This window comes from Haliotis cracherodii, unplaced genomic scaffold, assembly GCF_022045235.1.
Source record: "Haliotis cracherodii isolate W230 unplaced genomic scaffold, xgHalCrac1.p SCAF_9, whole genome shotgun sequence".
NCBI lineage: Eukaryota > Metazoa > Mollusca > Gastropoda > Lepetellida > Haliotidae > Haliotis > Haliotis cracherodii.
In genome coordinates, this window is record NW_027266343.1 from 26,604,841 (window position 1) to 26,615,759 (window position 10,919).

General features: G+C 41.7%; 1 protein-coding gene across 2 annotated transcripts in view; it reads right to left on the reverse strand.

The window, feature by feature from the left end:
* The window catches only part of LOC139452886 (uroporphyrinogen-III synthase-like), a 39,027-nt gene extending 28,344 nt beyond the window's left edge, over positions 1 to 10,683 (reverse strand). Inside the window, exons 1-2 of one of the 2 annotated variants that reach the window (XM_071234523.1) lie at positions 10,482 to 10,683; positions 7,070 to 7,166 (exon numbers count right to left, since the gene is read on the reverse strand). In XM_071234523.1, the coding sequence (XP_071090624.1) occupies positions 7,070 to 7,144 (75 nt within the window). In that variant the 5' untranslated portion in view covers positions 7,145 to 7,166; positions 10,482 to 10,683. Of the gene's footprint in view, positions 1 to 7,069; positions 7,167 to 10,178; positions 10,277 to 10,481 lie in introns of those variants that run through there. The other variant, XM_071234524.1, reaches the window with a different exon arrangement.
* Positions 10,684 to 10,919: the final 236 nt, after the last annotated feature.

Here is a 10,919-nt window from a genome sequence, read left to right on the forward strand (position 1 = left end):
GAATGAATTGGGGATAGTTCCGATCTTTCTTCTCCTGATCTTCCAATTGTCTCTTCTAGAGGCGCAAAAGGTCCACAGTGACCTGGAGGCTATAGTCTCTTCGAACATCTTCAGTGACCTGCTGGATTACATCTGCAAACAGGGAGCAGGAAGACCAAAGTTGTTGACAGAGCTTAGCCTTGAACTGATCATCCCAGTACCCCACAGCAATGAAGAAATGTCATGGACCCAGAATGGTGAGAGAGGAGGTCCAGGATCTGCGTGAGCTTATCCTGTATCAGGAGTATCACTCCTCGAGTAAAGGCGTCCTCATGAGAAAGAGTGGTGAGATAGTACAACTAATGTGCATTCAGCCTTAGGAATAGAACACGTCGATTCCACACGTGGTATCTTGAACGTAGTGGTGATCGGTATCGGTGAGTTGGGCCGAACAGAGACTGACTTGTATGGAAAATATGAAGCGTTCAATAGGTCAGGATCCAAAAGATCATCCGTGAGAAAAATGTCAAATATCGTATCATCCATGATAGAAAGTAAGGGTTCGTCTGATGGAATTGAAGAGTTGGTCTTCGATTTCTTAGATGAATCCTTGGCCTTTGAACGCTGGTCTGATAACCTGCAATGACGACGTGAAAAGCAGAATCAAGTCAATACACGTCACCACACAGTGGTGATGAGAGAGAGAATGAGTTAGCAGAGGTATACACGTGGTCAGCTCAAGCAGGCTTGCCGTGCATTGGAAACACACAATTGACCAAGCTTCTGGACATAAGCATAGAGATGCAGGGGTTGTTCGGGTGAATGATTTTATTTCAGAAGCAGGAAACATGGTTCAAGCACGTTTCCACATAGGATCGAAGAAGAAGGAAGAAATGCAAAAAGTGAAATAGGATAAGATTAAAGATTGGCTAAATATTTTAATTCCATGCTATGTACAAGTCCATGTCTTGTGAAGGTCCTACACACATTCTGTGTTTTGCAATTTCTTAGATGAAAATTAATATAAACATTTCACAATTTTATTTTCTCTAAATTAATTTTGCCACAAACTAAGTATTATTGTGGTGTTATACATCCCCTAAAAGTCTCATGTTCTCCCCTTATTTAGCTGCTTCTGAGAACTCCAGAGAAGAAGCTGAAAGATGATGAAGGGACGATCGACAAGTGCACACATCCCATTCCATAGGCTCAGATGGATCTGCAGTCCGAGACAGTTACATTCATCTTACATAAATATATGCACACTTCTATTTGACCATGTCCTAAATAAAAAATGTGAAAGTAATGAGAAAGGATAGTGGTCAGGATCACGATTATTGCAACAACTGAAGTTAAGACTGCAATACATTGCCAAAACGCAAACTGTCTCTAGAGAAGATATCAAAATACAGTAGAAGACACAGACTCTGGATAAGGCTACCATGCATCAGCCTCAGAAATTCATTTAAGACTAGTACAGAGGACAAGTGTAAACCTTATTTCATCAGTCCTCTGGGTTTGTAGCTGGTCCTGCTTAAACAAGACAAAATGTTTACATTTTCTTCCTGCAGCATTGAGAACTAGTTCAGAATTATAACCAGTGATAACCCTCAATGAGGACTATGATCATTAGATTTTACTAATCTAAATTTTTGTTTACAGTTGTATACTTATCCTGCATTACTCCTTATGCATCTACTACTTTCATTATGGCAAAAACAGAGCTGTGCGATTTTCCTAGGCCGAAGAAGAAAAGTTGTTCTCAACAAGTCAACTGTCTGAAGACCAACCTTGCACAGCTGCCACGTGATCAACGGAAGTGACGTCACGTATCTCTGCATTACTGCTTGTCACCCGTAATTATTTTCTGAAGCTATGGTGGGGAGGCAGGCATGCGATGGGTGGGCCCATAGAAGTAGTAATGCAGGATAAGTATACAATTGTAAAAAATATTTAGAATTTCCTGAATTTTTTACTTATCCTGCATTACTCCTTAATGCATCTGTATCAGACGGTATGGCAGTGAGCATACCTTCGGATTTAATCCTCAATATGGATGAAACCCTTACAAGACACACGTGACAACAACGCCAATCAGTATTACTCATTTCATCCTGTCTACGGAAAGAAAAGAAGAGTTGAGGAGTAGTCCAGGTAAAAACAGTATGGAGAAATTATCGTGCGCTAAAGACTAAAGATTGAATGACTGAGCCAAAGCTAAAGCCTGATAATACCCCAAGTGGATGTGTCAAAACACAGCACGAGTCAGGTAATAATGGCTCTGGACAGGAGTTCATTATTTGCTTTGGGGGTTGGTTACATGCTGGGCTATAACCAGAGCACCCAAACTACGAATGCCTTTGATGACTTTAAGTGCCACATCTCTTAGATTATGGCTAGCGAAGACAGTGTCAGACCTCCTTCCCCGATTGCTTGAAATAGAACAATTGCTGTGTTGAGCCATGGTAGAGACAACTGACCCAAAGAGATATGGTATTGCTACTGAATTCGGTCATGCACGACTGGGGAATAACATCCATTTCCGTGTACCAAGTCTAGTCTTGGAGCGGCGGAATTAAAACTTGTAGCGCACTCTCCCCACATACCAAGCTCGAAACGGACAGCGGTAATATCGAGTGCATATAACTCACTAAGCCTTGCCGTTGTGGTTGGAGCCAAGAGAAGAAATGCCTTCTTGCTGAGGTTGAAAAAGGATGTTGGGTGGAGAGGCTCAAATGGAGGCCCACTGCAAATCCCGAAGTACCACATTTAAATCCCAAGTCGGGGATGAAATTTGGTCTTTTGATCCTCAAGACCGATTGAAATTAGGGGGAGTATCTGAATGTTGGTCATGTTACGATCCTCCAGCCTAATGGCCAACTATTAATAATGCGCCACCAAGTATGTAGTAATGGTGAGGCCTTTCAAGTGTCGTTTGGTATGCAAATGAAGAAGGTACTCGGCCAAGAGTTGAGGTGACATTGTAGTGGGATCTTGACTTATCAAATTACAAAAAGTTACAAATGATCGCCACTTATTATATCATCATATAACCCCCTGGTAGATGGGCGGTGCGCCAAGGCAATAGGCTTAGCTGCCTGAGCCGAAAAGCCTTGAGCACTTGGTGCTCTTTAAAGATGAACCAAGCGTGCAGACAAAATCTGCCTGGCATTGGGTGGAGCAGTTTGCTGTGAGGGTGGATAAGTAGGTTCGACCACTCTGCCACTGGTAGTGGATTGTTTTCTGTGCGATTTCTGAGGTCACCTGGGTGCAGTCAAAATCAGAGAGAGGCTCATGGTTGCCTTTATTTTATGTAGAACAGGAGGCAGAAAAGTGTATGCTTTTTGTTTTAGCCCTTCCCAGGGAAAAGCCTGTGGATCTGGGATCAGTGAGACATACATCATTAGCAGGTGGTTCTGATGTGTGGCGAAGAGGTCGCTATTAGTTTGATGCAAGCCTCTGGATGGAGTTTCCACTGTGGGAGCCACCCTGTCTGGTCTGGATAATTCAACTGCAAGAATATTCCGACATCTGGGGATGTGCTGGAATAGAAATTGTAGACCCATTCAATCCACGGGATGAAAGAACCTAAACGTCTGTTGCAGCAGGGAGTGAGAGTGTGTTTTCCCTTGGTTGCGCAGACACCAAACCATAGTGCTGTTGTTGGTAGAGATTGCAAGTTGAGTGTTCCATAGCGTTCCTGCCAATGTGATATTGCCAGAATGAGCACCTCCAACTCGAGCTTGTTGATGTGAAAAGTGCGTTGTGTGCCGGACAACAGCCTGTAAATGAGCACCCAACCCCTGTAGAGAGGTGTCTATGAACAGGTGTAGTGTAGGGGTTAGCCTAGGGGTTAGGGAGATGCCTCCTAAAACATTAGGCTCTATCATCCACTGACTGAGGTGTGTCCTCTGATATGGTAGAGAGATGGTTACACACAGATCCTGATTATTGAACTGGAACCTGTCTGTGGTCAGAAGGATAGATTGGTAAATGCAGGTAAGCATCCTGCAGGTGGAGACTGATCAGGGAATCGTAAGTGTTGATACTGGTCCTGAGCAGTCTCAAGGTTGTATGGCAGACACTCCATTAGTAGTGCTTGTTGAACATGGAAAGTTTGTGAATCTTCAACATCTTGTCCGTCTTGGGTACTTGAAAGAGAACAAAAGCCTGTTGTCAATGCTGGTGAGAGTACAATCTCTATGGTTTCCAACCAGATGTCTATGTTAGTTCCCAGTGCCTGACGTTGCTTTCTTGAGTGGAGCCAAGGAGGTGGAGCCCTGGTCGTGGGTCTATCACTACATCAAGGTGGTATCCGTAGTGTAGTACATTTAGTACAAATGCATCCGCCAGACCGATTCAGTTTTGCCAGAAAAGGCTCAGCCTCCCACCTACTTGGGTGTTGAGGATTAGGATGACTGAGGATGGGCCAGTCGTAGGCCAAACTGAGGAGGGTATTCCACAGACAAGGATCCATCTCATGACTCAGAGCGGTGGTGATGTGCTCGACGTACTGGTGAGCGGCTTCTACTGAGGAGCGTAGACCTCATTCTTGATGAGCGCTTGGACGAAACGCCGGCTGAAACCGAGCCATTAGATGTGCCCACATAGGCGAAGTAACATTTAGACGTAGATGGCATAGACGGTATCACAGAAGCACGGTCTACGGCAGGCGCTAGTGTAGTCCAATGCACTTGGGCTGTGGTTGGAGTTGGGGTAGATAGTGGTGGAGGTGGTGCGTATGTTACCTAAAGGTGCTGGTGGCTGTGCACAGTTGTGTCACTGACTGCTGCCACATGAACTGCATCCACATAGTATCTATGTAAGACGCTATAGGCTGCAAGTACATGGGAGGGGCGGGCAGGAAAATGGTTACCCTGAAGGAGTAACCATCACAGATACTCCCGTCGCCGCAATCAGAGTAGACCATCGGGTCAAGGCACCCGAAGGCATTGACAGGGTTGAAGTGTGCGCCGTGTCTGCGTGGTAGTAGTGCCTTAATGCACATGCGAGGGCGTAGCTGGAACCGTCGCAGTGGAGGCCAGTTACGCCTGAAAGTTTGAGAGAGGTAAGGAACTTGGTGCGTGGGGACGGCAAAGGTATGTCGATCATCACAAGAACAGTAGGTAACGCCCAACCCTAAGTGCATCGCATCAGTTGATCACGTGGCAGCTGTGCAAGGTTGGTTGACAGTAGATTTGTTGAGAACAACTTTTCTTCACAGCTCTGTTTCTGTAATAAGGTACACAGTAGATGCATTAAGGAGTAATGCAGGATAAGTAAAAATTACTTTTACATCAGCACAATTTAGCAGCCTCGGGCTAGTGGACTAGTGTGAATTTTTATGTCTAGACACACAGACAGTATAGCGCAAACTGCGACTCTTCCACACCAAGGGCTTCTTATTACTTCACAGAGCAATGAATATAGTAATAGTAGGGAACCTGTGGTAGCTGTGTAATTATTGCCAAATCTCAATCCTTGTCAAAACATATCCCTATACATATTGTGACATGTCATATTGCAATTCTTTACTACTACAATGTATTGTTGCACTCTTAGTATATATATATATATACAACTTGTTCACTATGTTTCATGATGTCAAAACAAAGTTTTCTTCAAATTGAACATTGGACATATGCCATCTCTGGGCTTGAAATTACTAGTGTCAGTGCTGGTGCTAGTGCTAAAATTGAAATAGAAAATATACCTGAGAATGTCTGAATGTAAAAAGTCAATCATCATTATGAAATAACTGAGTAAGTATATCAGTGCGTATTGTACTCATGTGATTATCTAGAAAATATAACAATGTTTATGTCATTAAAAGTTTGGATCTAATGGATTAGCTGCCTTTTATTGTAATTATTGGGTAATATACTGTATTTTCTTGAGTATAGTGCGCACTTTTTTTCCAAAAAAACACAGCTGTGTAGAAGGGGGTGCGTATTATACACGAATTAATGAGTTTTTATGTTTTTCCCCCTTGGAAAGACAATACCGTGAGCATGTAACACCAGAAATACCATGTCAACAAATCCATACTGAAGTATGCAAATTATTCATGTAAATACACTGTCTGGCTATAAAAAAGTGTTCTTTGTATATCTGGACTTATGTTTGTAACTTATTTCATTAATTTTATTCAAAATTCCTTTTAATATTGATGTAATAAATTTCGGCGAAATCGTGTTGGAAGCGATCGGAAGATCGCACAACTCACCGGTATTAACAGCAACCATGGTCAGATTACCGCTATTGACGCCTTGAAACAACTTTAGTTGACAGAGAATGGATACATATATCATAAATGCCATACTGTGACTCGTTAAAAGTCATATTTGTTTTTGTTGGACGATTCTATGTCAACACGTAATTCTAGCGATCACGTGCACGGGAGCCTTGAAGGTGACTGGTCAGACTGGTTCCATGTAAAAAATAATACCCAGCTGCTTCGCTTAGGGTTATTATTATTTCAAATATGTAAAAGCTGCATCTAAATTAACAAGGTATTGGAATATATTATTCCTGATAAAAAAAATAGTTTCAAATACAATTTTTGCTCATCATTGCATTAAAATCCTGTAACGTTATATCATTGGGTGTGTCTTGACCGAATCACCGGTAGATTCCAAGAAATTGTGTGTACAGCTGATTGCTGTGTCCTGCTTAGTTTACGAGAAAATACACAAGGTAATCTTAATCCCTGGATATAAAACAATGCCCAGCGGAACAAAAAATACGGACAATCTATTAAACGGTAAATCAACATGTCTGGTGATTTTTTATCTCAAATTTCGAATTTGTACTGACCAAGTTTCTCATCACCTGTTCGGTTGCTGGTGTAAAAAAATTCTGCGCTTGGTAATCGAATTTGTTTTTTTCCAAAATATTGAATCTGCTAGGTGCGCATTATACATGGGTGCGCACTATACTCAAGAAAATACGGTAGACAAGGCACACCTAAATTGAAAATGGCACACTGGACTGCCCTTGGGCACACCTTATTCATTTTTATTATTTCAAGCCCTGTAGGTATAAAAAAAGTTGGTCAAAACAGCATTGTGAAGAATATTCCCAACCTTACCTTAGCAAACTTATCTTCTTCTTTCTCCTTAGTTGCCTTGAAAAGCATAACCAGCTTGGGTTTGACCTCCGCCATGATGGGCACCACCTTGGTGTATCTAAACATGGAAAAATCATATTAAATCAACATATGCATGTATGAGGATCTATGTTATTAGCACTCATGTCTGCACTGTTAGAAGCACCGACCACCTCACAACCATGTGCAGACATTGAGTGGAATCACTCATGCTTTGAGGATTACACAGTCTTTGTGTTACCACTACAGCTTACATCTAGGGTTACAGCAAGTGGCCTAATTATAGCTCAAACTTTCCATTACAAGTGGTCAACAAATTTGTAGGAATAACCAAGGTGGGTGGGATCTCATGGCCATTAAGTAAAATCAAAACTGGCACTCATGGAAACTCACAGAAGTTTTTCATTTCTTTACGTCAGTTGAAGCTATTGACAGTCTTGCGGTCATAAATGTCACCACCATAAGGGTTAGCATAAGTCCACAGCAATGTGAGCTGTGCTTGAAGGTGACTAAATGGCTCAGGTCGTTTTGGACTTGCATGATTGCACGACACTGTATCTGGTTTAGATTTGTGTAATCATCAAAAAGCTGGAATATTTTTTAGTGCAGTGTAATAAACAACAAACAAAAATGTCAGATATTTAAGAATTGAGTGAGTGAGTGAGTTGGGTTTAACTCCGCTTTTAATAGTATTGCAGTTACATCATGGCGTGTCAGCTTAATTAGGGAGGAAAGCACGAAAGTGATGCAGGTCTCAGACGTTTACCACTTCGGTGAAACCAACGAGCATGGGTATGGTGCTGACAAACCTAGAAACATAATCGGGGCGAACCTGGATTCAAACCCACAATCATAGATTTCTGGCGTGCCCAAGGGACGCAACTCTGCACGGCGAATCGGCCACCCGTGACTGGCATGACAAAGCATGTGTACCGCTAACTCATTGTCAGCAGATATTTTCTATATCTTTTCATGTTTTTAATCAAGGTGCTCACACGATTTGATGCACTTCGCGATGTAAGACTCGTTTGATCACAATATAGATCTTGATTATCGATCAGATCGTCTTGACTGGGCGCCACCGTTTTGTTTTAAGCAAATGCAAGTGATACGAGCGGTTGAATCTGATTGGTCAATAGGAGAGGCATAGAAAGGACATTACTCCTAATAGCCACTGGTGGCGCTACGATCGAGCCCAGAAATTCCAGCCTAGTTCAGCAAGGGTGGAAACTGGACTTTCTAAGGTCAGTTAACTCTCTTGCTTCAGGAAGATGGCCCTCTTAAGAATTGAAGTTGTATTTGCTGACAATCATCAGCTGATGAAGACAGATACTTCGAGCAATTTAAATGTTTCACATACATTATACTGGTTATTATTTAACTGAATCACTGGTGGATCATGTGAGAAAACTTGTACAGCTGATTGCTATTCCTATCTTATTATTACTATACAATTACACGCAATAATCTTATTCTCAGCATATGAAAAAATGCCTAGCCAAAGAGTTTATCGCAAAATTTGCATTGTCATTGACCAAGTTTGTTTTTTCCTGTTTGTTCATCAGAAGAGATGGAGCTATTGACAGCCTGAACTATTCAAAGCAGCAATTTCTCTTACAAACTCCACAGACGTCTAATGGGACATGAACAACAGTGACAATAATAGTGTTTATCGAAGGGAAGTCACCCATTGACCAAAATATGACTGTGTGAGTCAGATGGGTTTAACGCTGCTTTGAACAGTATTCCACCTATATCATGGCATGTCTGTTTGATTGGGGAGGAAAGCCTAAAGTCATGCAGGTCTTAAACTTTTTTACCACTTTGATGATACCCACCAGCACAGGATATTGTTCCTTTATGTGGATATCTGTGGATACATTCCTCAACAAGGTAACTGACTGATATTATACACATAACTTTTGTCGGTTGTAATTAGGATATTTGCATTTTGTTTCCATTTATTTGCGGTAGCAAAAAGGTGGGAAGCTTCAACAGTTACTGATGAAATTGTTCCAAATGTAAAACATATCCAGCAATAGCCAATCTCATTAAAATCAGATCTTAGTTTTCACTACCGCTAACCAAAGATCTGAGGACATCCCATTATGGGTCACGTCAAAACAACCTTTCGCGAACATTGACCGACCAATGAAATGACTGACAAGAAATCGACATTTGCCAATCAGAAGGCAGCTATCTCGAGCTTTACGGCACTAGTTTCAAACTGGCGACTACGCTTCGAAACATATTTTGACGTATTCTCGATTAAAACATTTAAAACTGACCAAAACAACATTCTGGAATGGCTTATAGATGGCCTAGATTGTATGGATATAATCATATAACCCGTAACTGTCGTTCGGAATACCATCTGTTACATATTTCAAGGTTGCATGATAAGAAAACACATTTCGACCGTCACTTTCAGGATCTAGTAAGCGACGCTATGATTGGTTGGATGAAAGGTCGTTCTGACGTGACCCGTAATGGGATGTCCTCAGATCTTTGTTTAGCGGTAGCGAGAACTAAGATCTGATTTTAATGAGATTGGGCAATAGCAACCAGTTGTTCCAAAGTGCAAGATACTATTCATTTGATGATTGCATCAAAATTCTTTGAATTCTTTGCATACAGCTGATTGCTTTTTCTGGCTTAGTTTACAAGAACACCCACACAGTAATCTTTATTTCTGCATATAAAACAATGCCTAGCAGAACAGAAAATATAATCTAAATGGTAAATCATCATGTTAAGTGATAATTTATCTGAATTTCACATTTTTAAGAATCAATTTGTTATCACTTGTTCCTTTACCGGAATTTTCTGTAACAAAACACATGTAATTTTGGCTACAGCTCTTAAATTATTGTGTACCTTTGTTAAGTTAAACAGATTCTCATTCTTCGAAACCTCTGATAGGTTTCCCTTCACGCAGCTAAGAGAGAAAAGGGCCAAACATACTGTCAAAATTAAGCAATTTTGAATTTGCTAAGAAAAGACCCATCCATATGTTGTTTCCATTAATGTACTGTTTCTTCTTGGAGGGATGCTGAGTGATTTATTAGCCACTAAGTTTGACAAAACTTACCTTTCCCAAACTCAAAGATTTCACGGCTTGATTCTGATGTACATAGCGGTGAGTAGGCCGCCCATCTTCAGCTATCACACAATGCAAAGAACGTGAGTCAGCAAATGAAACACCGGTCGGCCGACACACTGACAACAAGTTATTTCCATCTTTGCACCATCACCGACAGTGTATGGAAGCAGCGTACGTCGTCCCGAGGCACCAGTGTGCTCCATGACTGGCATTAGTGTGCATCTGGTTACGAAAGTATTGCATTTTGCTGGCTTATCTGATATCTCAAACACTCACAACACGTAAACCTACCTGTTTATATCTTTTCTTTAAAGTTTAAGGTGTGGGCGGTGTCTGTACTCTACAGAGGCACATGGAAGGTGACGAGTTCCCCCAGCACACACTGTCAAGAGCAATTCCCATTTTTGAACCCTGCTTCCATACTTGGCATGTACCTTTCTCACTCTTCCGCATTCGCACATACTTGGGCCTATCCTCAACGCTCATTGGCATGGCGTTCTATGAGGAGCTAGCGCAACAATGAGTTAGTGCCAGAGAGTTTAAAAACCGGAGAACCTGCTGTCGAACCGGACGAGGCCAGAATATAAACCAAAACCCTGAAGAGGGCGGGGGGAGAGCCAAGATGACTGCTCTAACCTTCAGTGTTTATAAACAACCATGGCGTCGCCCTTGTCAATCGGCAATCGATTCAGAATTAAGTTCAATCAGCTGGAATCTGGAGAAACTACT